The sequence below is a fragment of the Centruroides vittatus genome, unplaced genomic scaffold, assembly GCF_030686945.1.
Source record: "Centruroides vittatus isolate TY-2023 unplaced genomic scaffold, ASM3068694v2 contig_754, whole genome shotgun sequence".
Classification (NCBI taxonomy): domain Eukaryota; kingdom Metazoa; phylum Arthropoda; class Arachnida; order Scorpiones; family Buthidae; genus Centruroides; species Centruroides vittatus.
The window spans coordinates 570,997-598,959 of NW_027122490.1; the positions used below are offsets into that span (position 1 = coordinate 570,997).

At 33.3% G+C, this 27,963-nt stretch overlaps 1 protein-coding gene across 3 annotated transcripts in view; it reads left to right on the plus strand.

The window, feature by feature from the left end:
• Hcf (Host cell factor) overlaps positions 1-27,963 on the plus strand; it is a 208,568-nt gene that overhangs the window by 119,202 nt on the left and 61,403 nt on the right. For 2 of the 3 annotated variants that reach the window (XM_067277724.1, XM_067277726.1), the window contains exon 17: positions 7,761-7,994. The exons of the other annotated variant lie outside the window; for it this stretch is intronic. In XM_067277724.1, coding sequence (XP_067133825.1) covers positions 7,761-7,994 — 234 coding nt within the window. The remainder of the gene's footprint in view (positions 1-7,760; positions 7,995-27,963) is intronic. 3 annotated transcript variants of the gene reach the window in all.

Below are 27,963 nucleotides of genomic sequence, written 5' to 3' on the forward strand. Positions count from 1 at the left end.
ATTACGAAAACAAAACACCTTGGTATTTCCAGCAAACAAGTAAAATTTATTAAAATAAAAACGTTTTCGACTATTTTTAATAGTCCTCTTCAGTTACTCTTTAAATTGAAAATAGAACATAAAATAGAATGCTTCTTTAAACAGAATTAGAACAAAAAATAGAATGCCAGCAATAACATCATGTACTGGCAGCCTTTGCAAAAGAACAAGATATCAATATTTATTGGGATAAAGCTTCCATAATTAAGACTGCCACTAACAAACATTTTATTAAATACATTGAAAAACTCGAGATTTACAAGGCGCATAATACCAAAGGTTGCATCAACCATAGAGATGCTGATAGTCTTTCTAGTGCATGGAAATCTTTTTACTACAATTAATTATATTAATACTTTGTTTTATTTTACTGTTTAATTTGTACTATTTTTATGTTACTTTTATTTCATGTTATTTTTATTTTATTTTTTAAATTTAAATGATGTTATTGCTGGCATTCTATTTTTTGTTCTAATTCTGTTTAAAGAAGCATTCTATTTTATGTTCTATTTTCAATTTAAAGAGTAACTGAAGAGGACTATTAAAAATAGGCGAAAACGTTTTTATTTTAATAAATTTTACTTGTTTGCTGGAAATACCAAGGTGTTTTGTTTTCATTCTGTTTATATTCCAGTAAGTGTTTTATTTTATTGATATAAGATTACTGTACGACCATGTAATGACCGTCGATGGTCGTACAGTAATCTTACATCTAACTCTAGACCAAATTATCTTAAATTATTAATATTACTATAGCCATTTTCTAGCCCGATAATTCAGCAGTGGTTGGTCTTTATGTATAATGGGTTAGTTGTTGTTTATTTATAATGCATGGATGACTTCCAACTTCTGAGATGTTTATGAATTGGAATGCAGAACTACAGGAAAAGTTGATAACAGTTCTGGTACTCTTGGACGACTCTGCTGCACATCCTTGGGTAGTGTTTGAAAAATATTCATCTGGAGTTTCTTCCAGATGAATGTTTAATACCACATCTTGATACAACCATAAGATATGGGAGTCATAAAAAGTTTGAAAATATTGTATTGCAGAAGTCTGGTATGATATTCTTGAAGCAATTGAAGAAAATATCTTAATATTATCTACAAAAGCAGACAAAAATAGTTCTAAGGTTACTATTTTACAAGCAATACAATAGGTGAAAAGCAAACTGTAACACAATTCAAAACTGCTTTTCTGATAGTGGTTTTAAGACTTCAGAACAGGAAATGGCAGATGCAGCCAATAACAATAGTGAAATTGCTTATGAACTATAAAATAAAGAAATTGCAAAGAATTTTTATGCATTGATGACAACCTTTTATGTTACGTTGAAAGTGAAAATTGTGTAGATGCAATTATTATAACAAATATAATAAGGTACTTTGGAAAACATCTAAAAATTAAAGATAAGAATAGTGATGGAGATGATACTCCTGATCAAGACTTGTTGATTAGGAAACCAGAAAATTTAAATTTGAACTAAGATATTTTATTTAAGATGGAATTGAAGTGTTATTTCTGCTTCGGATGTCTGCACCAATTTTGTACACTAGCAAAGAATAATGTGTCATATGCTAGTTAAATTTCTTCAAAAATAATTTTTTTGTTTAATGATTATATTTTAATTTTATTCTTGAACATACTGAACATTTATAATAATTTTCAATAAATATATTGTTTTTAATGATCATTTTGTATCTTAGATTTTGTCTGTTACCTTAAAATTCACTATATTGGGACAGCTGCTTAATCAAGACAAATTAATCAAATTTCATTTAAACAGAATCCACTCTATCTCTGCATCAAATTTTGTAATATTTTAGGCATAGCATATATATTATGTTCAATATCTAATTAAAATACATATTTTGTTTGCATTCAAAATCATATTTTAAATTTTTTAAAAAGCTGTAAGAACATTAATTTGAACTGTCAGTTTAAACCTTCTAATGTTATATATTAAATCTTGACATAGGTCTATGAAAGGAGCAAAAAAAATTTTCTTTGAGTAAAGTAGAGTGTCTGGAAAAAGTATTTAAGGTGTTTTTTATATAAATTTGTTTTAGTACAAGTATATTGAGCTTCAGTTTTTATAAGAAGTAAGTGTTTGTCTACAGAGGACATTTAAAGCAGTTTTTGTAACTTATTTGTAAGTTAGTCTGTTTGAATAACATTAAAGTTTTTTTTTAATACAGCGAAAGTAAATTTATGTTCCAACTTTTTTTTTTCTGTTTTAGTTTAAAGTGATGGAAGGAAATTGGAAAATATTACAAGTGGATAAGCTTTTGTTTGCATTTATTACATTAAGGCTTATTTGTTATTGGGTTGTTCGGAAAGTTCATAGCGATTTTTAAGAGAAATAAATTAAATTGTTTTAAAACTAAAAATATACTTTTATTCCATTATGTATGTGCCATTGTTTTTAATGACGTGTTGCCATCTATGGGGCAGCTTCATGATACCCTCTTCGTAGAACTTTCCAGTTTTTCCCGCGAAAAACTGATCCACGTGGTTTTTGCAAGCTTCCAGAGTATCAAAGTTTTTATCATGAAGGGAATTTTGTAGAGAACGGAACAAATGGTAGTCCGACGGGGCAAGATCGGGTGAGTAAGGGGGATGGAGTAAAACATCCCAGTCTGGTTCCAATAATTTTTGGTGTGTTCGTAAAGACATGTGAGGTCTGGCATTATCTTGGTGAAACACAATGCCTTTTTTTTTCTAATGGCCAGTTCCGAACATTTTTCTTTAATTGCCATGTTCAGCTTATCCAATTGGGAACAATACTTATCAGAATCAATTGTTTGATTCTGTGGAAGCAGCTCGTAGTACACGATTCGTTTTCAATCATACCAGACAGTGAGCATGACCTTCTTTAGATGAAGACCGATCTTTGGAGTTTTTAACGGCGATTCATTTTTCTTACCCCGTGATCGTTTTCGGCTGATGATGATATAAATGATCACTTTTCATCAACTGTCACTAAATGCTTCAGAAAAGGGTCATTTTCATTTCGTCTTTCAAGAGAATCACAAATGGAGATGTGATCCAATAAGTTTTTTTCCGTTAAGTCGTGAGGTATCCAAATGTCGTAACAATTCACGTATCCAAGCTTCTTTAGATGTTGAAATATAGTACTGTTTGATGACTTCACTATGTCTGCAATCTCTCGAGTTGTGTAATGAGGGTTTTCATCCAATAATGCTTTGATCTGGTCCTCTTCAATAACAGGAGGTCTTCCCGAGCGAGGAGCATCTTCAAGGCTGAAATTGCCCATTTTAAATTTTGCAAACCACTTTCGAACAGTTGATTCTGATACAGTACTCCCACCATAAACATCACATATCTTTTTTGCTGTTTGTACAGCATTTTTGCCTTTACAAAAAAATAAAAAAACAAGTGTCAATAATGCACGTTGTTCACATCCATTTTTGCAATGAGACAAATTAAACGCTATTTGAATAATCTTAATGGTTTTTTTGTAACGGACGCGTCTCAAGGTCATTTATCGTAATATTCATTGGTTTGTACAATTCTAATAATTTTTGCGTCAATCGGTGTCTCAACTGTCGGCTATCGAAAATCGCTACGAACTTTCCGAACAACCCAATACTTACCTCAGTTTGTTGACAGAAGGATAAAATATATACAGAATGATATTAGAAAGTTGACAACTCTAGTATTAATATTTTGGCAAAAAATTTGAAAGTACCATTTTTGGCAGGCTAGATCTAAAAGCAAAATTTAAAAAATGTTAATAGAGATTTTAAACCTATTTTTATATTAGTTTCTATTTCTAAAATATTTGAATGGTATTTCATTATTTGCTGTATAAGCTTATTTAGTGTTTGTATTATACCCAATTATAATCATTATTTCTGTGTTCAAGAGGTAGACGATAGGTGATCATTGGTATTTTATTACATACTCATCGGGCTTAGTTATGTTTATTTATATTCTATGTTCAACCTATGAGAGAATACCATTGAGAGAGCATCACTTGCATTTTGCAATAAACAATACTAACGTCCATCTTGGAATTCTAAATTTATATTTATGGCACTAATAGTAGACTTCATTTTTGACATTTTACTTTTTCAAAAAACAGAATCAATAAATAGAATTTCATATTTGTTAAACTCCAAAATAAAACAATCCTAAATCTCCAGCAAATATGTTGACCATTTTGAATGGCCATCTTCAGGTAAAACCACATACAAAGTAGAATAATCATTAAAAGAACACATTCTGTAACATTTATCAATAGATGTTTCTAGATTTCATTTATGCTAATGTTTTATCTTAGTTTATGTTTATAATTTGAACTGTGTTATTTTAATGGTTATTCTGTTTGTTTGAATGGCCATTTTCAGGCGAACACAAAGTGATCAAAAATATTCATAATTAAAACATATTTGATAGAGATTTATGGTTGTTTTATGTTAAGAAGAAAGTAATGTAAGGTTGTGCCTTGTGATAATGGGTGAACCTCAACATACAATTTTTCTCTACATTACAAATATATGAGTGTTGTGTGGATTTATGAGAGAGAGAGGTGTTCATTTACATGAAAAGTGAAGTCTTTTAATATGAACTTTGAAAAAATTCATATTTTTGTAAATAAGGGTTATATATCTGTGTATATGCACTTGGACAAATATATTGTTGTCTCCCTTGGTTTTTGTACAAAAGACACTGATTGTGCACAAAAAAAAAAACACCTTTTTTACTTATTTCAGCAACATTTATTCTGGATTACAAACATTTTCAGCTGCATTTAGAGGTCCTTAAATAAAAGCTGGAATAAGTAAGAAAAATGTTTTTTTCTGTGTATCAGGGTTAATTGAAAAGTTCTGATTTATTAATTAACTTTGTTCAAAAATTTTTGTATTTTTTAAATCAGATATTAGTAAGATAAACACAGCTACTTTGGTATAATTCTGTTTTCAAAAAATTTTTTTTTTCATTCATTCTCTAAATATTTAGCCAAGCATTAATTTCTTGAGAATTTCAAACTTTTTAAGAAAACTTTATTTTTAAATAACTCACCAATCATTAAATAACTCACTATTATTTTTAATATTGTTCCATTGGCTTTGCTAAGTAATTCCTAATTAAATAAATCAATTTGTGTTTTTATACTAATGTATGAATTTCATTTTAAATACTTCAATTACTCAATTTTTTATGAACTTTTTAAAATCTGTTTGTAATTATATTACTTAATTGATTAGCACATAAGCTAGAAAATGTTTATTCAGTTCTTGTTTTAAAACGAATTACTTTGTCTGTATAATACATTTTAATAAGATCTTTAAATAATTTTAAAATGTAATATGACATTTAACCCAATTACCATTTATTATCCTTCAGTTTTTACTTTGAGTCATTCCATGTCAAGTGGGCCTGTTGTCATATTTGATCTTGTCCAATTGAATAACATGTTGGGACAGGTTTTCCATAACCTCTAAAAAGTTATAGGCTCCATGAACAAATACACTTGAGCAAGGGTGGGCAATATTTTTTTATAACATGGGCCAGAATAAATTTTTCGTTTTTTCCACAGGCCGTAGTAGTTAATTGACACCTTTTTGTGACCTGTAATTTTTTAGTCTGCAAATATAAAATAAAAAAAATTAATTACTACATTTATTTCTCTTGTCGTTTTCGAAAATTACAAAGAATTGGAAAAATAAATATTAATCATAAAACAATAAATATACGTGTATAAGTGAAAAAAGTGTGAATTTAATGTGACATCTGGTGCTGCAAAGATTTTGTTAGCATTTCAATATCTGGTTCGATTTGTGTGGTGCTTAAACGCAAGTTGTTTTCCAAATGCGTATTGGTTATTTTGGTTCTGTACTTCGATTTCAAGTACTTCATCTTGGAGAACAGCTGTTCACATCAATATTTTGAGCCAAATAAAGAGTAAATATATTTTGCATTATCAAATAAATTTGGAAATTCTTCAGCTGACAGATTCTTATTATAAAACTCATGGACAGTTGTAAAATTAAAATTTTCTTATAAACCTACCCTCTCTTTGAGATCCAATAATTCCATTTGAAATTTTCCTGGAACAGTTTCGATTTCAGTGATGGAAATGGGTGAGTTAAATAATATATTTTACTTGTCAAAATCTTGAAAATGTCAATCAAATTCTGAATAAAGATCTTTGATTTTTTTAACAAAAAATTGAAGATTATATTTGTCACGATAATTATATAATGGTGGAAAATGAAAAAGATTATTTTTCTGTATATGGGATTGCCACAAATGGAGTTTACTTCTAAAAGCTTTAATATGTCCATATAATTGTGTCACATCTTGATTTTACTTTTGTAAGGCTTCATTTAAAACATTCAGGTGTCCTGTAATATCAACGAAGAATGACAGGTCTGACAACCATTTCTTATTATTTAATGCTTCAATGGGAATTCCTTTCATATCCATGAATAGTTTAATTTCATGTTTCAAATTATAAAATTTGCTTAATATGTTTGCTTTCGAGAGCCAACGGACTGGGCAATAATGTCGAACATCTGTTTATTCACTTTCAAGATCAATTAGCAATTCTCGAAATTCTCGATGACTTAGTGCTGATTTTTTTATTGTGTTTATGTAGTTGGATACGACAGACATTACATTTTCTAATTGCATAGCTTTTGCACATAGATTTTCTTGATGGATGATGCAATGAGATATAAATAATTTAGAAAAATTCTGTTCTCCCAGTTTTTGTTTAAATAAGGAAATGACTCCCTTTTTTTTTCTGTCATTGCTGCTGCAATGCTTCAGAGAATAATATTCAATTTAAACTAGACAAATTACATCGAAAAATATTTATTTATAATTTCTTCTACAGATCTTGTGGGCCAGATAGAAACTTTTCGCGAGCTGTAGCTGGCCCACGGGCCAGGGGTTGCCCACTGTTGCCCTTGAGCTTGTGCACAGTCTTAAGTGAAAGCCTAAACTACAAAATTTTACAAGCTCTAGGAATAAAATTTTAAAATTCAGTACTACTGTATACCTTTTTGTGTTCAACTAACAAAATTTCAACAAACTAGCTTTACTTGTTTGCTTATAACAATGTATTGAAATTATATGAGTTTATTGAGGTCCAACAGATAGCCAAATTTTAGAATTCTATTTCTATTAATTTTGTTCTTATATCTTGTGAAAATTGGAAGTTTGTTTTATATCAGCTTATGACACTTTTAGGCTTTCACTTAAGATCTAGACTTAAAACTTAAAAAATCAAGTATTTCTTCCAAGGATTTATGACTTTATAGATAAGTTTTAGAAGTTATGGAACAGTTGTATTAACTTTTATTTGAATTGGACATGATCAGGTGAGATCTACATATCAAATTGATCTATTTAACATAGAGACTCGCCCTTATGTATTATAATTGCATATTTATTGATTTAATAATATAACATATCATTTGTGATAGTAAGTGAATTACACTATTTTTCAAGAAGTTTTTGTTTATAATGTTATAATGTTTTAGAGTTTCTGTTTAACTTATACATACTAATAAATATTTAACTAATGATTTGTTTTTGATATTTGATCAAATCATTGCTATATTGTCAACAGTAATATACAAATAACTTGAAATTACATATCAAAAAGAATACTGATAATAAAAGTAATAACATTAAGATGATCAAATGCTTTCTCATTAAATTAATGTAAAATGCATTGTTATAGATTGCAGGAACCCAGAAAACTTGTGGTACACAATTACTTGCTGTACCAGCACAAGGCATTCTACCTAGTGGATCTCAGGCAGTTACTTTTCAAACAAAACCAGTTTCCTCTATGACAACATGCACTAATCAAAAAGTGGTAACAGTGGTAACAACTCAGTCCTCTGTGATATCATCAACACAAACCCAAGTTATTAATTCTCAAACAACTCCTACAATGACAATTGTTACACAGGTAATGTTATATTAACTTTATTTTTCAGAATTATTGCAGTTAAAATTTTTTTTTTTTGAGATAAGAGTCAAATTTACTGATACTGATTACTTCTTACATACAAAAGCATTGAAAATTAAAAACCTTTTTTCTTTAGTCGGTTTGAAATAGCTTTTTACATGAATAGTTAATCATTAAATTATTAATTTATAAAATTTGCTTTATACAATTTGCATATTACATGCAAACTAATTAAACATATGAACAAAAACAAAAATTTGTTTTGTATTGTAGGAATTTACTAAGATATGCACTTGTATTGAAAAATAAGCATAATCATTGAGGCAAAGCATTAGCACAGACTCTTCTTAGTGTCTTATAGAATTGGGTTTGTTCTCAAAATTTGATGGACTGATTTTGATAAAATTTTATCATTTTCCATTACTTGGAATGAAGAATCCATAAATGTAATTTTAAAAAATGGCAATTTACAACTTTATTTTTGAGATACAGTAGAGTAAAAGTGATAATGTTCATGCAACCTGACATGATTCAGTGCAGCTAGTGGAATTTAGATGCCCCAAAGAAAAGCATTGTGTACAGCTAACGGATAATAGATGCAAAAAGCAAACAAAACTCAATAACAAAGCAGTTTACATTGATTGTTTTGTTCTTTGTTCAATTGCTTTTCTTTGGCTGGCAGATACAAGGATTGCCTCTCCTATGGCTTGCAGTTGCAAGGATAGTCTTTTGTGGTGGCAAGTGCAAGGATTGTTTTTTTTTTCTTTTTTTTTCTTTTTTTGTTTTTGCTCCACCTCAATTGTATCACACAACAATTGTCATGTGATGTCCTAGTTAATCATAGAGAAAGCAAAACAATAAACAAAATAAACAGTAGAAAAATCCGATAAATAACAACCTTCTTTTACGTTCCAGCAATATTCTATTTTGTAAAAAATGTTTTCAACTGCCTTCAGCAGCCATCTTCAGTTAACCAGTACAAAAGAACATAGAATTCTAAAATACGCACGTGGCGTTCTAAACGTATGAAAATTAAATGAAATTCGAATGCGCTCATGCCGATCATCGGTAACGCGCATACACGCTAAAAATGGCGTTTTTTTAAAGATGTTCCGTCGGTTGTTATTTATTAAAGGTTGTTATTTATCGGATAAATAATTCCAGTAAGCTTTGTTTATTTTTATTTTTAAACAGTAGAAAATTTATATGAACTTTTCCAGATAATAAAAATACCCAGGATGTAGTTGAATATTCGATTAAAAAGCATAAGTTGATGAAAAATATGCAGATGTTATAAATATGGCAGTTGCATGCCATTGTTTCTGTTGTGTACAGTTTGTTCTGTTAAGTTCTGTTGTGTTTCTGTATGAAGGACAGTTTGTTGTTGTTTTAATGGATGATATTGAATTTTAGTATTTTATTTTTGCAATAATATCACACAGCAATTTTATGAACGGATAAATTATTGGAAGACTAGAAACAAGTCAGTTGCAGATAGATATATCCAGGACTCTGAATGTGTCAGAGCATCATATCCATGCTTTGGGCTAATTTCAAAAAACAGGAGAATGTTGTTTGATGTCCAAGAGTTACACCCTTTAATAGGACTGCTATTTAATGTTTACAGCAATTTGTTACATACATACAATTAAAGGATAGGGCTTTACTCAGAGGTGTAGCCCTAGAAAGAATATGAGAGGGGGGTGAAGGAGGAATAAATGGGGGATAGAGGATTTAGGGGGGATGGGGAAGGAATAAGGAATAGGAGATTAGGAATGAAAGATTGGGGGAAGTGAGGGATCTGTGAGTGCCTGTCACAAACCGTTTGTTTGGTGGAATAAGGTATAATCAGTACAAAGAGAAAGGAAACATTAACATATAGGTAGTGCCTTCTTGAGGCAGACAATAAAGTTGAGGACAGTTTCATGGGTGCCAATACAAACAACTCAGGTAAGTGCACCTGAGAAATAAAGTCTAATGTGAAGAGCAAGGTCCTTGAAGTGGGTCTTCATGACTGATCCTGATGATGGTGGTTCTGGTGGTAGAAGGTCTTGGTGATCAAACGTGGAGTCGGTTGATGGTTGGTGGTTTACCTCAGTCCAGAGGGTTGATACTGGTTGTGCTGATTGATGGTGATGCTGAAGTGTGGGTCCGGGCAGAAGATGAGGGTTGGTAGTCTGCTAGGTTTAGTGTTGATGAATTTGAGAAAAGACTTGAATGTGTCTTTGTTTTCAACAAAAGCACTGAATTGGCAGGGCCAGTTGTGTCCACTTTTTGTGATTTTGTCCCTCAGTTACTGACGATGCTGAGAGTACTTAGTGCAGGTAAAAATGAGGTGGAATAGATCATCCTCCTCCTTGACTGTACAATTACAAATTCATGCACAATTCCGTTTTTAGGAAACGAAGCAAGTAGCAGTTAAAGTTGCCATGAGAGGTAAGAATCTTTGTTAGTGTGTGGGTTGTACTCAGGAAGGTGAGGCAGGTTCTTTGATGAACATCTGGAAGAAACTTGTGAGTAATGTGCCCAGTGGAGCTGCTGTCCCAGTCTTTCTGTCACTTTGACATGATGATGGTGGGGAGCTCTTTGCACAGATAGGAGACTGAAACTGATGTGTAGGAGTAATGAGAGGTCACTTTATGAGCCTTCTTTGCAAGCTTGATTGCTGTTTTGTTGCCACTGTTTATGGAATAGCCCCTGACCCAGAATAAGTTAATGGTAGTAACTCCCTCTAAGGCACTAATTATGTCAAGACTGTTGAGGATAATAGGTAGTTTGCGATTTTCTTTTCTAATCTGCTGCAGTGTGGTTTGACTGTCACTGATGATATTAATAACTTTCCCAGAGAACAAGTGAGTATTGTCTTGAATGTACTTTAAATTCTTCCAGATAACCAAAGACTCTGCCTGATTGTTTGAGCACTTCTCATGCAGCTTGTAGGCTGCATCTCAGAAGAGCCATTTTTGAGGATCCTCTAGGTGGGTGGCAGTGCCAACTACTCCTGTAGCCTTGGAACCGTCAGTGTAGATGCTGAGCCCTTTCAGAATTGGGAGGGAATGGAAGTCGAAATTGGAAGTGATACTGTGAGCCGGGTGGGGGTTGGTACAATCAATATTGATGTCCACTTCACTTTTATCTTTTTATTAATGTATTAAACGTACATAGCCTGATCCCGCATATGCATTATCAGGTGAAGACCAGAGGTAACAGAATAACAAATTTTGTACATTGGTAGAGAAAACACATTCAATTGTGTGATTTGAGTTAACAGAGAGTTAAACTATTTACAAACAAGTACATGTTGTTTTACGTGTAGTGTGCCCAGCGCTGGCAAGAGAAGAAGGCACAACAACAAGTGTGATTACAAGGATATATGTGGAGACGCGAAGGGAAAATAAATACAAGGTTAACATGAGGAAGATGCAAAGAGTTGGTAGATCAGTCGACCTGGTTGTAGCAACTCCTACCTGACAGTCATGACCCGGAAATATTTCTTGATAATCCTTTGAAAGAGGTCATATATTTCTTGCATGTTAAGAAGTGCCCAGGGTTGACAAGGCCAACTACCACCATTCCTGATAACAGTTAATTTAAGTTCGTTTCGCTCGGTCTCGGTTATAGGGCAATCGAAGATGTAATGGTAGCTCCCATCGATTTTATCACAGAAATTACATTTGTTACATTTTCCAATGGAGAACCTATGCTTATAAGTGTTAAACCTGACATGATTTGTATAAAATTGTATGCTGTAATGGTTGTTTTTGATCCAATTGTTGAGAAAATATTGTGGTATATCTGGGATGAAGCTGTATGTGATAGTATGATTGTCTTCCTCCCATTCGTGTTGCCAGTCGGTGAGATCTTTGAATAGTAATTTTTTCACTTTCTTAAGAGGAATTTTATTATAGGAGAAAGGGAGGGAATCATTTCTAGCTGCTTCTTTGGCAAGGACATCTGTCCTCTCATTTCCAGCAGTTCTGGCATGAGCTTGAGTCTACTTTAAAGAATAACTGTTCTCAGAATCATGCAAGTGCTTGTGCACCTCAGCAATCATAGGGTGGAGGCTGTTGCTTTTGATGAGACTCGGTGCAGAGGCACTGTCAGAGGTGATTGTGATATTATATCCTGTATAGGTGTCATTGCACCATTTAATAGCTTGAGTTATTGCAAAAAGTTCTGCCTGGAAGACAGAATACAAGTGATCCAGGCAATACTGCTTACTGAACACTTCGCTGTTGTCTATATAACAGACAAAGCTACAGCCTTTTTGCTCGTCAATGCCAGAACCATCTGTGAAGATGGTACAGTATCTGTGAAATCTTCAACGATTGGAAGAGGAACACTAGGGTTATGTGATTGGCTAAAAGGAATCCGTCTTTCAATTATATCTGCTGAGATGATCTCGCCTTGGGATACACTGTTATTTCCCCACTTTAGGTTCCAGAGTTGTTGATGGAGGTTAATCACTTTGTCAATTGGGGCGGCAGGCAATAACTTGAAGGGTAACTGTAGCAGTCGTTTGGTATGCCTTAGTGATCATGAGAAGTGCCTTCCGCTGAGCAGGAATGATTCTTTGACTGCTATGATTCTTTGCCTGGGGTGAACCCTGCTAATTACCTTGCCCCAGCTACTGCAGCCGTAGAGAACAATTGGCAAGAAGATGCTATCATAAATAGTCTGTGTTGCTGTGGCATTAAGGCCCCACGTATTTTCGCCACTCTGGAAAAGGCTTGTAGTATGGAGACCAGTTCTTTCAAAGATATAACGAATGTGCTGTTCCCACGACAATCTGTAATCCAGAAATACCCCCAAGTATTTGATTTCAGTGACCACTCTAATGGATTCACCATTCATTTTCAATGTAGGCACCCTCACGTACAGATTTCTCTCACCTTTTCTATTAAATACAATCGCTTTTGTCTTAGCAGAGTTAAAAGAGAACTTGTTTTGAATGCCCCAACTATAAATTTCCTCCAAAGTCTTGTTCCCCCTTCTCTCGAGCACTGCACGCGAGCGCCCACCTATGAGTAAGAGTGCGTCATCCACGTAAGTGGCGGTAAAATCCTGTCCGAAGCTATGTTGTAAAAATCTTTCAAATAGTATAATCCACAAAAGTGGGCTCAGGACACAGCCCTTGGGACAACCGCGGACCACCACTTTCCAGACCTTGATGTCACCAGTTTGAATGTGAGCCTGCTTGTTATTCAGAAAATCTCTCAGAAGGTAGAAAATATTTGCTGGGCAGCCCATGTTCCACAGCTGGTGGAGGATTAAAGGCCACCACACGCTGTCAAAAGCTTTCCTTATGTCTAGGGAAATGCCAAGAACATATTTGTTAGTTCTATCTTGAGGAAACCGTGTTTTGTATTTTCGTTTCTTTTCTTTTCTTTCGAAGACACAATGTAGTGACGTAAACTTAAACACTGGGCGAATTTTTCATCCTTTTTATTCGGTTGGTTATCTATCTCACCTTTTATCCTTTGTTGGTATTTGTTGTCTTGGTATTGGGCCATGTTCTTCTCTTAGGTGATGATATTCGCCGTTTCAATAATAATATTTTAGTTCTATCTTGAGGAAACCGTGTTTTGTATTTTCGTTTCTTTTCTTTTCTTTCGAAGACACAATGTAGTGACGTAAACTTAAACACTGGGCGAATTTTTCATCCTTTTTATTCGGTTGGTTATCTATCTCACCTTTTATCCTTTGTTGGTATTTGTTGTCTTGGTATTGGGCCATGTTCTTCTCTTAGGTGATGATATTCGCCGTTTCAATAATAATATTTTAGTTCTATCTTGAGGAAACCGTGTTTTGTATTTTCGTTTCTTTTCTTTTCTTTCGAAGACACAATGTAGTGACGTAAACTTAAACACTGGGACGAATCCAATACCAAGACAACAAATACCAACAAAGGATAAAAGGTGAGATAGATAACCAACCGAATAAAAAGGATGAAAAATTCGCCCAGTGTTTAAGTTTACGTCACTACATTGTGTCTTCGAAAGAAAAGAAAAGAAACGAAAATACAAAACACGGTTTCCTCAAGATAGAACTAAAATATTATTATTGAAACGGCGAATATCATCACCTAAGAGAAGAACATGGCCCAATACCAAGACAACAAATACCAACAAAGGATAAAAGGTGAGATAGATAACCAACCGAATAAAAAGGATGAAAAATTCGCCCAGTGTTTAAGTTTACGTCACTACATTGTGTCTTCGAAAGAAAAGAAAAGATATTTGTTAGTATTGAGAAGCTCCCTAATGCTACTCACATTGGCCTGAATAGCGTCTTTTGAAGAACATTGGTGACGAAACCCATATTGAAAATTGCTCAACCGCTGACTGGATTCAATTATCCAGGTGAGTCTGGCCGCTAAAATCTTTTCCAACACTTTCCCAAATATGGAAGGAGAGGGAATCGGGCGAAGGTCATTGGAGTTTGGAGACTTTGGAATGGCCATGATTCTTGCTTTCTTCCATTGCTCTGGAAAGACTCCATATCTAAGGCAGGATTTATACATGTGGAGGAGCTTCTCAGGGATAATTGTCCAAATTTTCCGCACAATTTCCGCACTGACATTGTCCATTCCAGGTGCCTTTCCTGTTCTAAGATTTCTAAAAGCTTCATCCACCTCATGGTGAGTGAAATCAGGAGCATCTGGAGTATCTACCTGGAGGAAATAACTGTCTCTCGGAGATTGGTGTCATTTGGTATCGTTGTCAGTTGGATCGTCTAAGCAAAAGTTGTTTAGGTGGGTGTTAACAATGCTATGGATCTCAACAGCAGTGTCAGTTTCATCTGCAAGAGTGTGTAGGAGGATGTTCGATCTCATTTTTCCAGTGCACATCCTAGACAAGTAACCCCATGAGTTCCAAGATGCCCTGGAGCAGAAGTCTCTCCATGATCTCTGTTTTTCCTGGAGTATTTCGTTTTTGTAGGCTCTCTGATGGTCAAGTAGCTGCGTTTCAGTGTGTTACGCAGAGAGTCATCGTGGCATCTTTGGAACCTTCTTCTCGGGTTGTTATTAGTTTTGCGAAGTTGGGTTAGTTTGGAGTCCCACCACGGAACAGGTCTTTTTCTGTGAGTGGTGGTTGGTATGTGAAGATCGCAAGCTGCATTGATGGTTTTGATGGATGTCGCCAAGAAGGTGCGAGCCTTATTTTCATTGTTCACATCCTCACAGGGCCATTCCCTATTGAGAAAATCAGCAAGCAGGTTCCAATTTGCTGCTACTGTTCCGATCAGTTTGAGTTGATCTGTCAATATTAAACGAAATCTATTTGTGGTCGTTTAGAGTATCACAATTATGGACCCTCCAATGGGTGATCTGGCTGTGGCAATTGGTAGAGGAAGAGGTGATATTGATCCAGCTATGATACCTACTGTTTACGTAAGTTGGAGGGGAACAGCTGTTGTTTACAATTAGCAGGTCGTTACAAAATAAGAATTCTTCGAAGGCTTTGCTCCTGCGATCGAGCTTCTCCCCTCCCCAGGCTGGGGAGTGGGCACTAACGTCTCCAGTAATTAAGATTTGTTCATTTGGAAACCTATCAATTAAATTCTGTACATCCCTAAGAATCAGGTTTATGTTGCCATGATAGGGACAGTATATGTTAACAATAATATACTTTTGTCCCTGAACATTGATCTCAATACAGACAACAAATTCGCTAGGAAGGGAAGTGCTGTAAAATAGCAATATTACTGTGAGTGGCCAGAATGATGGCCCAAGGGTAATAGTGAGTCCCCTTGATAACAGTACAGTATAAAGGCAGGGCGGCAGGAACGCCCTGCTGACAGTACGGTTCCTGCACGAGAATAAAGTCATAATTGTGGACCTCAGTAGAGAGTAGAGAGGAAGCAGCAATGCCTCTCCCTAGATTTACCTGAAGAAAACGGATGTAGGGTGATCTAACTTGACTCAGTCTGTTCGTGCAATTAGATTGGCCTTCATTTTGAGGTATATCTTACAAGCAGGATCACGAGCATTGTGGTTAGTCTTCCCTGATTTCTGGTGCATGCAATTGATGCATCTAGGTTGTTCCTCATATTTGGGGCAGTCCTTAATAGCATGGTCTCCCATGCAATGACTGCAATTGTTCTGTAGTTGCTCACAGTTGTGAGAGGAGTGCCCATACCTACAACATCGAAAACATTGTAAGACAGGGCAAAAATCCACTACTTTACATCGAGACCATTCTATATTTATTCTTTCTATTATTAATAAGGTTTTCCTCAATCGTGGCGTGACCTCAACCACTAGATTACAGTAGTCGCTGCCCCTCTTTCCTGTAGCGAACTTGATTTTGAAGTCCATTACAAATTGTTCCTTTGTGATGTTTTCGTTGATTATGTCATTTTGACAATAAATGCTATCTTTCACTGTTTCCTGGTTTTCTAACTTTGGAACAGAATATAAGATCACATGGGGCTTCCTCTTCTGAGGAAGTTTCATGATGATATCTGGCAGTCTGTCTTTAATGCAGCTTTCCAAGCTTCTTAGATCTTCCTTATTTTTTAGTTCAACAGCCACCCCGCCATTCCCGATTCTTCTAATTTTGTCTACTCCGATCTTGAGTTGACTCGGCTTAATTTGCTCCTGTAAGCGTTTCTTAACACGATCACTGTTTTTCTTATCGGTTCTGTCATACACCAACAGCACATGCTTGCCTGAGGTGGGTGGATGTATTTTATTTGGAAAGTTAACAAAATTTCCAGACTTTAGAACCGTGCTATACATCATGGCTTGATAGTTTGGGGTGTTTTTGTTTATATCTAAGGAATTAATTTCAAGAGATCATCAATCAGTTGGTGGATTGTGTCCAGTAATTTATATTTGTCAATCAGATGATGAATGGATTCAGGGCTGGCATTGGAGAAAATCTTGCTCACCAGCAAGCACTTTGTAACAGAAGAATGTCCGGTAGGCAACTTTCTATGTCCATCATTGTTAAGCCAAGATTCTAATAGTGTAAAAATGACCATAAAAACCCTTGCCATAAATACTTTTAATCACGTGACCATGATATTTTATGCTGGAGCAGGTCATAAAACAAACGTAAAGCAAGTTGAGCAGTGTTCAACTTTTGATGCAAATACTTTCATAAAACAGTACTATCAATCAATCAGAAGTCAGTAGAATCTATGTCATTGTGACATCATGCGAAAATTGGTGGGAAACAAGTTTTCATGTACTGTACATTCTCTCATGGCTACTTAGAAAATTCCTAGAATAGATCTGGAAAGATTTATCAAAAACATTTGAAAGTATTCATGTATATATGACAAGGGGCATTCTGATTATAAGAATGGATGCCTAAAACAAGCAATATGGACGGCCAAAGGAAAATTTTTCAATTTATTGAGTATATAATAAAAAAGCTAAGTGTGTAAGTGTAGTATAGTATCTTAATAATATGAAGATAAAAGTTAATATAGGAAAGTAAAGATATTATTTTTACTACATTTGTAATTATAATAGAAAAAAATTTCAGAATATAATCATTGTCTTTATGTCGACATATCACACATACGAGGTGTGGCTATTAAATGACGAGACTGACGCTGCTACAGAAGTACACATGCACCAAATGCCAGCGACTGACAACTGTTTAGCGTGAAGCTTTCTATTTCAAATGCAGTACCTCTCACTTCTGTAAACAAATCCGTATATCGATAGCCTTCATTCATATTATAGCTGTTGTTTTGTTTCGCCGGAAAAACGTTAAGTGTAACAATAGAACAATGAATTGTTGTGAAATTTCATATGAAACTTAAAATTTATTGAAAGAAGTGTATGGCAATGAATGTTTATCGCGTGCACGTGTTTTTGAGTGGTTTAAGCGTTTTCAAGATGGCCAAGAAGACATTGAAGATGATTCACGCCTGGGTCACTCTTCCACATCAAAAATGGATGACAATTTCGAAAAAAATTGGTAATCTGGTTCGATCTGACTGTTGGTTAAGTATTCATGTGATTACTGAAACTGTAGGAATTGACAAAGAATGCGTATGGCAAATTTTACATAACAATTTTAACATGCAAAAAGTGTGTGCCAAAATGGTGCCTAAAAATCTCATGTTTGAATGAAGAAGCTCGCAAAAATGTTTGTACTGACACTTTGAATGCCGTTGAAAATGACCCAAACTTATTGGAAAGGATAACAACATATGACGAATCGTGGTTTTTTACTTATGATCCTGAAACAAAACACCAATCCATGCACTGGAAGAGTCCAACCTCACTGAGTGCCAAAACAGCTTGAATGAGCAAATCAAAATTTAAAGCAATGATGATTGTTTTTTTCGATATTCACGGGATTGTATACCTTCACTGGGTTTCTGAAAATCAAACTATTAATCAACATTACTACCTTCACGTTCTTGCTGAACTCCGTGAAAGAATAAGGAAAAAATGACCCAAATTGTGGTAGGACAAGTTATGGGTTCTCCTCCAAGACAATGTGCCGGCTCATTCTGCATTGTCTGTCAAGAGGTTTCTAGCCAAGTATAGAATCCCAATGTTAGACCATCTGCCTTATTCACTAGATCTTGCGCCATGCAATGTCTATCTGTTTCCTAAGGTAAAATCTGCATTAAAAGGATCAAGATTTGAGTCTATTGGAGCTGTGAAAGAGAAAGTGGCATGTGTCCTGGAGGAGCTGACAGAAGACTTCCAGCACTGTTTTGAACAATGGAAGATTTGCATGGAGCGTTGTAGAGATAGAGGAAGGGTGTATATTGAAGGTGATAATAAGTAAGCATGTATGAAATCAAAGTAAAATATTTTACAGCATCAGTCTCATTATTTAATAGCCACATCTCGTACAATCATAACTGTAATAGTACTGTCAAAGTAAAAACTTTGCTAGTGGAGCCATAGAGCCAGACCTGCACTGAAATCCAAACACAAATAGATCAAGTGATTATAAAAGTATTTAACAAGGATTTTTACACTAGTGGAGTCTCAAGTTTAGTTTCACAACTTACTATCTACTGGAAGCTTCAGACAGATGATTTTTTCGTCTGATGCCCAGTCATTATGTTTCATTAAACCCTGTAGAGAGATGATCCCTTTTAAGATGGTGTCAAGAACTTGTGAATAAATGGAAGCAATGGTCTGTTCACTGATTTATCTAGATTCTCATCTGATTAAAATTTGGAGAAAGTAGTAAACTTGATAAATGGAGGATGGTGTAAACGGTGAAAAGAAAAGACAGAATACAAAGATTTCATCTTTGATTAAGACGTATTTACTTTTAAATTTTATTAGAAGTAAACTTGATATATCCTGTCGTCCATTGTGAAAAGAAACCATTATGCATATGGTGATATCCTAGCTTGGAATGTCATTATATTTGATGATTTCACAGAGTTCTAATGTTTTTGCAAGGAGTGCCATTACTGAAAAAAGATAGACACAATATCTGAAATAAGCATTTAATATAGATGATAATATGGAGCCAGAAACTCCTGAGGTAATATTAGATAGAGACAAAGTTTTGGAGTTCAATGTAAGACTTTTCTGAGATGTTATGGGTGCAGATTTTTTTTATGGACAACAGTGCCCAATCACATAGGGCTACACTCATCAGTGATTTTCTTGACAATGAAGATATTCATTGCATGGAGTGGCCAGCAAGATTTTGTGAGGTTCACCGAGGGTAGGAGATGGAGGATGATTCCTATCTTCTCTACCTCTTAATGGCACAAGACCTTGAGGTCCGACCTCGGTTGTCGAAAGGATGATTAAGGCTCGAGCGGTCAATGATTAGTTACGGATTTGGGATCGTAAGATCCGGTTTACGTCAGGAACTGACACCAATCTATCAAACTTCTCGCGGATAGATACGCGTTTTCGGAAGCATAAGATGCCGATGATGAGGGTAATGGAGGAAGAAACGCACACTCTTCTAATATTAAACAAAAATACCCGTTTATTTTGAGATTGATAGGGAATACATCAATTAACATATTTGGAAGTATTTATATCATCGAATCGAATTATTAAACTGCGTCTCGAGTGATTGGAGAGAGAGAGTTTACAAAACATCGCGAGTAGGATAAATACCTTAGTGATCCGGAGATTTGTGATCCTGAGATTTGCACAAAGTCCGAGGAACGAGAGTTCGCTTGAAAATAAGAGTCAATGGACTGTAGATAGATGAAATGGACGGCTTCAACGGCGGGAGATGATAATCCACGGCACACACACACTTGACAGTTGTCGAAACTCTTTCTCTCTCTCCCTCTCTGCGTTCGTTTTTCCTTTTATTTCTGGATCTTGGGTTCGAGATTTTGTGAAGTACGTCAAGGGTGGAAGTCCTTTTTGACCAATGGTGAATTACATGATATAATTATTTTTCAACAGTTAACTCATCTTCTACAAGGAAGTATTACCGTGGGAACGATAGTTTATGATTAATTTTTACGAGAAAATTTGTCGGTGTTTTTCCGTTTTTTTGTTTCTGTGTTTGATTTCCCTAACTGTCGAAAATCGGTTGGCAAATAAAATAAAAATTTCGTTATTCTTATATTCGAACCTTCACAATTTCCTGACCTAAATATCATAGAATGTGTGGTATGCTCTAGGGAGACAAGTTGCATCCTATCACCTTCCAACAAAAACCATTTCAGGAGCTTTTGTTCAAAAATGGGCTTTGCTCTTGACAAAGCTGATAAACAATATTAATACAGTAGAGTCCCGCTAGTCCGAACTAATTGGGACCGAGCCCTGTTTTGATTAGCAGATTTTTGGATTAGTTGAATAATTGTTAGCTGTTTTAATAGGCCATATCAAACACTGGTTTATTAATTTTGTACAGTATTAATAAAATCCAATTTTGTACAGTACTATAATAAAATAATTTTTTTTTTGTTATGGAATTCTAAATCTTTTTGTACTTTTAATATCATTTAAATTCAACTGAAAAATTAAAAAAAAAACGTATATTTTGCGAGCTAAAAAATTAACTCTCCACCAATTGAAACATGTTTTGACTAGCAGGACTCTACTTATCAGCGTGAACAATTGCTGGGCAGCTGTATATATGCAGGAGGCAATCACATGCCATATTAATCATTTCTTGTGCAAAAAGATTTAGAACAATGCTTATGTACATTTTCTTGTCTTTGATTTAATGTAATTTAGATCAAATTATTGCTTTTCATTTATGTTGTTGCATAAAGAATAAAATGTTCTACTTTTATGTTAAGTTTTATGCTGTTCTGATCAGTAGTTTGAGATACAGACCAATTTGATGGTTATGCTTATTTTTTTGGATAAGCATATTGATATATTATTTACAAACTATTTTTTAAAAATAAAAAATACTTTGTAAAATTACTAAACTTTGATTTAGCATTATTTATATATTAAAACATTTGCAGTAAAATGGAATATTTAAAGCAGACCCATTCTTACAAACTATCTATTCTGAATGCTGAGCTTTATTACTTTTATTATAGATAAACACAATTATTATCCATAATTGTATAAGATTAAAAATTCAGTGTTTAATAATGTTTGATAGATTTGGATGGACTATTACTATGTTTGAAAGCTTTATGCAAATTGAATGTCTATTATATTTCATAATGAATTGTAATAACATATAATACTACAGATTAAAATTACTAATTCTAAGTAAAAATATAAATTAATTTTAAAGGTTTATTATAAATGAAATGCATTACAGGCGGCCCTTGACTTTCACACAATTCGCTATTTCGCACATTTTTAAAAATTCAACTTTTAAAATATTTTTGTCGATAATGAAAAAATTCGCTTCCATGCAGAATGCTCATATACTACAAAGTGTGGTAGCTCACTCTATGTTCTCGTACACATTACTTCCTACAATAGCGGACTTCTCAGAATCCTAATCACTTTGTGTTGTTTCAAGCAAGAAGTCAAAACAGTTTGTCTTGTATTAGGACGTGCGTCAACGTGCTGTGTTTTTTTCTAATTTATTTGTTTATGTTTAAATATTTCGTCCTTGTAAATTGGTAAACATGAATGATAAATGGAGAAACTGCAGTGTTGATACGAACAAAAAGAAATTAAGGACTCATATGATCGAGACAAAGATGGTAATAATTAAACATTCTGAAAACGGTGAATCTTTTGCTTCAATCAGATGTTCATATGATGTAAACAGATCTACGATATGTTCAATTTTGAAAAATAAGAGTAAAATTAAGGAATATGTTCAAAATTGTGGAAATATATCTTCAAAGATTGTTTCCAAAAGATATGGCATGTTATAGAAATCTTTATCAAGAAAAGAAAAAAGGGTGATATTCAATTAACTCTTGACAAGTTTATAAAGAAAGCACCTGAAAGCACTTAAACATGCCACGTTAACTTTATTATGTATACATATTGATAAATAAATACTTTAAAACACAGTTTTTGGTGCATAATTTTTTAGATCCCTCTACTTTTGAACATTCATCATTCGTGCACACTTTCAAGAACCAGTTATGTGCAAAAGTTGAAGGCCGCCTGTACTTATATTAACATTTAAAGTCACTGCATAGCTGATTAATTAAAACAGATAGAAAAAATTTGTTATTGTTTTGAAAAATGTGAAATAAGTGTTATTGTTCAAATTTTCATGTTATTCAAATCAACAAAAAAAAATCTATAATTTTTTTTATACTTTTAGTAATTTGTCTATACATTGACTTCATTGACTTTAAATGTTACTAAAATTAACTATCACATTTTATTTTAATTATTACGTAATAAATCCAATAACATGCAATGAACCTTAAACCCACTTCTAGCAGGGAAATGTCTTAATTTTCACAATAGCAAACATTTTTGGTCTTCAGAGGGCTGTGTCAGGTTTACACAAAAGAAATGTAAACACACACACACACTCAGAATTCCAAATATAGAATGTTTTAAGATTGTTTTTCTGTCATAGCATTTAAATGATTTTGAGATATTTTGAAATTATATGTATTCACCTAGAGTGAAAATTATTACATAATAGAAATTCTTACTCAAAATGTAATACTAAATATTATAAATTTTTAATTTAATGGACAATTGTCATAAATCACAAGCATATCTTTCATCACTGTAGTATTTTCTTTCATAGGGTTGTTTGTCTATACAAATGATATATGGTAAATATTATCTCATCGTTCTTATTATTTATAGTTTCTATTAAATATTGTATTAAAAATTTTCACCCCTTCAGGGCTCTTAGGTATTTTTAAATCAAATATTTTTCTAATTAATTTTTCATCTTCCCAGTTCATTGTCACCCTAGGCTTGTTCACATATTGGACTAGTCCAGCTGTGGGTTTATTATTAGATATGTTCTGCAATTCTGAGTCCAAGATCTATCAGTAGACTCCACATAGATCAGATTTCTGTCAAATCTGCTATTGTGTAAGGGGACAGGAGTACATCCCTGGCATGTTGTTTTCATTAGGCTTATCCTTAGTGTTGGATGGTAATTGGAAAAATATTTGGCTTGAGTCTGTATGTTACCTTGGCTTTAGTGAATTTGGCTATGTTTATATGTGGTCTGTAGGTTTGGGTTGAAGTATATACTAATACAATTTTTCTTGTGTTCATGTTTCTTCTCTTGATGTGTGTGTCATTGGGTATTCAACTGAAAGCTATGAGGTTGGCTATAAATTATTTTATTGCTATACCTCTGTTGTTAATGTACTCCAATTCATTCTTAGTGTCCTTAGTGTTGGAGCAGTGCATAAATTTCCTTTTACACAATGCTCTAAAAACCAACTTTATAGGAATTTGAACCATTGAAAGTGGTAGGAATAAACAGCAGGCAATATGTTGGTTTAAGAAAACTACTCTCTTATTGTTGTTTAATAAAATGCTGAGGTTGAGGAAATAGGCATCCTTATTGTTAATCTATTCCAAGTTCAGAGTGAGCCCATATGAATTGACATTAAATTTTTGCAAAGTGACATTAATGTCTGGCTTAGATTGCCATAAAATTAAGTTGTTATCTATGTACTGGGTATGTAGAATAATACCAGTAGGAGCTCCTGCAATGTGCTGATCTCCAATTTTCTAACCTCCAACTCATATAAATCCCCTGATAGTGGACTATCCATGCATTTTTGTAGGTATATTCACATGTTAAAGCTCAAAAAATGAGGTATAAAGGAGAATGTGGATTAATTCCAGGATTTTGTGGTGATGTACATGTACTGAAGGCACTATGTTAAGCAAAACATTTCTCAACCTTTTCTGGGCTGGCAAAAAAAAAAATTAAGTAATTAGGTGAAATTTTTCATGCGGTGCATTTCTTGGATAATTTTATAATCACAATACAGTAGAGCGTCGATAAATGGAATGGCCGGAAAGTGGAACGATTTTCAGTCGGACTGTGTCGTGCTGAATCGAATGTTTTTGATACTAAATTTACTTCTAAAGTATAATTTTCATGTTTTTTATATTCTTTAATATATTTATTTTGTTTGTACAAAATGCAGAAATAATTTTTAATGATACGATAGCCTCGATGATTATTATAAAAATTTTCGTTAGGCTTAAAATCGACGAAAATTCAACACGAAGCGACACGCAACGGAGAAAAATTTGAACATCGGACAGGTTAATGTATTTTTTCGTACAAAGTCGGAAACTGGAACAAATCATTAACTGGAAGGACCCCAGTCCCCAATTGGTTCCACTTATCGACGCTCTACTGTATTTCACTTCAAAATCACGCTATATTCAGTTTGTTTTTTGTGTTTGATTAAAACATATTACAGTTTACGATTGTTTAATTTTTAGTTTAATATAAATTTAAAATAATAATAAAATTTGAAGTTTATTAACAAAAAAAAAAAATTAATTTACAGAGATTTGTTGAACTTTGTACATCTGTTAGTTAGACACAGCTGTCTTCTTTTAAACAAAACAAACCGCAGCTCTTTATCTAGAGCGGGGGAGAAGTTATTGCCATTATTTACACTATGTCTCAAATTACTTAGCCAGGAGAGGAGTCCATTATTGTCATGAAGTGACTCGTCCAAGTTTATCAACATATATTTCTGCTTCAAATAGTGAATATTTGACTTTTTATATATTTTTTCAATGCTTTATACAATAATACACTATAATAAGTGATTACTTAATTTTTTCCTGCAATTATGCAATATCCAGAAGTAATGAGTTTCCTGGTAAATTTTTCACTGGAAGCTTTTGATAAGAAATCTTCTTGTCAAAGTAGAGTCAAATAACATGAAACTAGTAGAATTACACTTTAAAATAAAGAATATAGCTATTTTTTAATGTTTGTTTACACTCTGGCTCCAATCACGTGGATTGGTTCTTTGTGGGAAAATCCAGACCAGACGGTTCTGAAAAAACTCTCATTTGTTGAAGTTGATTCAGTCATAATATAATTTACCAATTAGAATGTAATAGATGTAGAAACAAATATTTTAAAGCCAATTAACAGCAAGAAGATCTTCCATAGACTTACTATAGGGAGGTGGAGTTTCCTGGGATTATTTATTGCTAGATAGTTTTAAAAAACATATTTACTCACCTAAATATTGTTGTATTAGCTAATTTAATGTCTAAGTATATTAAATTAGTTAGAGCTAAAAAACAATTGTTTACATTTTACTTTGAAGGTTGGAAGCAGGGCTTTTTGCAGCAATTTTTTCCTTTCATAAGTCTGTGATTAGTTAAAGTAATGTCAACAAAGACAGAAGATAACCAATAAAACCTTAGAAGGAGTTTTCCTTTGATTGTTTTCAGCCAACTATGTAGTTAACTGCTAAGATTTGCTGTAGAATGGTAGGTGGATGTATTTACTGAAATATTTATGGCCCAGGGGTGGTAACAAAACACTTATTGGCTTAACCCTTAGCCTGCCATTTGCCAAGCCCCCTTATTTTGTAAAACGGCCAAGGTCAAAACAGGTGAATCAGGCAATATTATTTTAAAAATTCACTAAAAATTAAATTATTATTTTATTCATATGAAAAAAATCACGTATATTTATCAATATAGTTAGTTTTAAATACGACATATTTCAATAAAGTTTGTTTGAAAAATTTATGAGGAAAAAAAAAAATATATGATAACTGACATTCAGATTTGAAAATTTGTTACTATTTGTCAAAATTAACATTGCCTGGTTACTTCATTCTTATTGTCACTGAGCCAATACCAAGTACAATATTGTTCTGTACAATTTGATATAACATTTATGCATGTACGTTTATTCGTTGTGAAATTATCGCACATTATATCAAACATTTGTTTAAAATCTGAACTTTATTCTGCTTTTAACTAATATAATGAACTAATATACTTTATTCATTTTATATCAAACAAGATTATTTATTTTCGTAATAAACATATGATTACCAGTAGCAATAGATGTAACATTTTCGGATATTTTAGATTTAAAAAATAATTAAAAATTAAAAATTAAAAAAATATATAAAATATCAGAACTAAAGGTCATAACTTGAATATTTATGATGCATTAACATATTATAGCTGAATAAACTTATTATAGCATTAATGAACTTATTATAGTAATATTATTGCATAAATATGCTAAAAATAAAATAAAAAATAATCAAAAAATGAAAAATTAATAAAAAAACCATCGATAATTAAAATTTTTTAAGTCGACAAAACTTCACCTGGACAAAAATATGTGAAACAGACGATAAACAAGACGATGCCGTCAAGTGCTGACATCTGTTGTCGATAAATTTTATAAAAATCGATTTTTAACAGGGTAACGATGAATCGGTACCCTGGCCGTTTTGCGAAACAATTAGGGTAACGATAGATCGGTACCCTGGCCGGGAAAGGGTTAAACAAAGTCAATTGACCTACAGAAGAGTGAATTAAAGTGAAGATCACTGGAAAACTCGAATATAACACAAATTAATCAAATTTTTTGATTAATTCTTTAATTAATTTATGCTTAAGGGCGTTGTTGCATTATCAAGTAATGAAAAAGTCATGTTATATATGCTTATTGGTGTCTAACCACCCAGAAAAGGTTTTAATGCACAAAAACAGGGCTCTTGTCTGATGTACAGTACAGAAACATGGATACAAAATCAAACAATGACATGTATTCAGTATCCGTATCCATTAATGTAATGTTTTTTTTTTTTAAGCCCTTACTGAAAAAGATGCTGGACAGTGAAGTCATAGGTTTAAATGTGGTCAATTAGCAGATTATGAATTTGTTTTTCTATGCCTATTGTGGATGATCTTGTTTTGTCTACAATTGGAATAGTAGTTTACCTGGCTTATGGGTCTTTGCAAATGAAAGAGCTGCAGGGTTTCTGGAATTGTATGGTATCATGGTTTAAGTTAATAATTCTGGCCAGGTTGATGTGCATTAGACAGATTAACTGTTTTGCAATTTGTGTACACAGTCATTGTCAATGCATTGGCATTCCTTTGCCTTAATGTGCTCTTCCATAGAGAAACTTTGGATGATTTTTGGTAGTATCATTGTTCTGCTTTTGTTGGCTTTGAGGAAGATAATGCTGTTGTTGTTCAGCCATGGTTTGTTTTTCTTGATTATATTGTTTATATTCCTCACTTTCATGATTGTTTTTTAGGTTGAAGATTGTTGACCAGTGGAAGAAATCTAAGAGTTTCTCTCAGTTACCAGAATGATTTTTTTCAGCAAAACTTGGTGAATCAGCACCAAATTTTGATTATTTTTAAACATATTGTTAAATATACATTTACCAGCAGGTAAGTCCAGAGTTGCCTGCACAAAAAATAAAAACAAACATTATGATTAGTAGATTCTTTTGTACTTCAAACCCTTCTATTATATTACATTACTGTATTTGGGTTATAGAACTACAAAGGTTATCTTATGTAAGGGTTTATCACACCAAGTGACCAATCTAACACATTTTTTAAATTCTATATTCTTCTACTGTACACAATTTAAAGAATTTTTAAAATGTG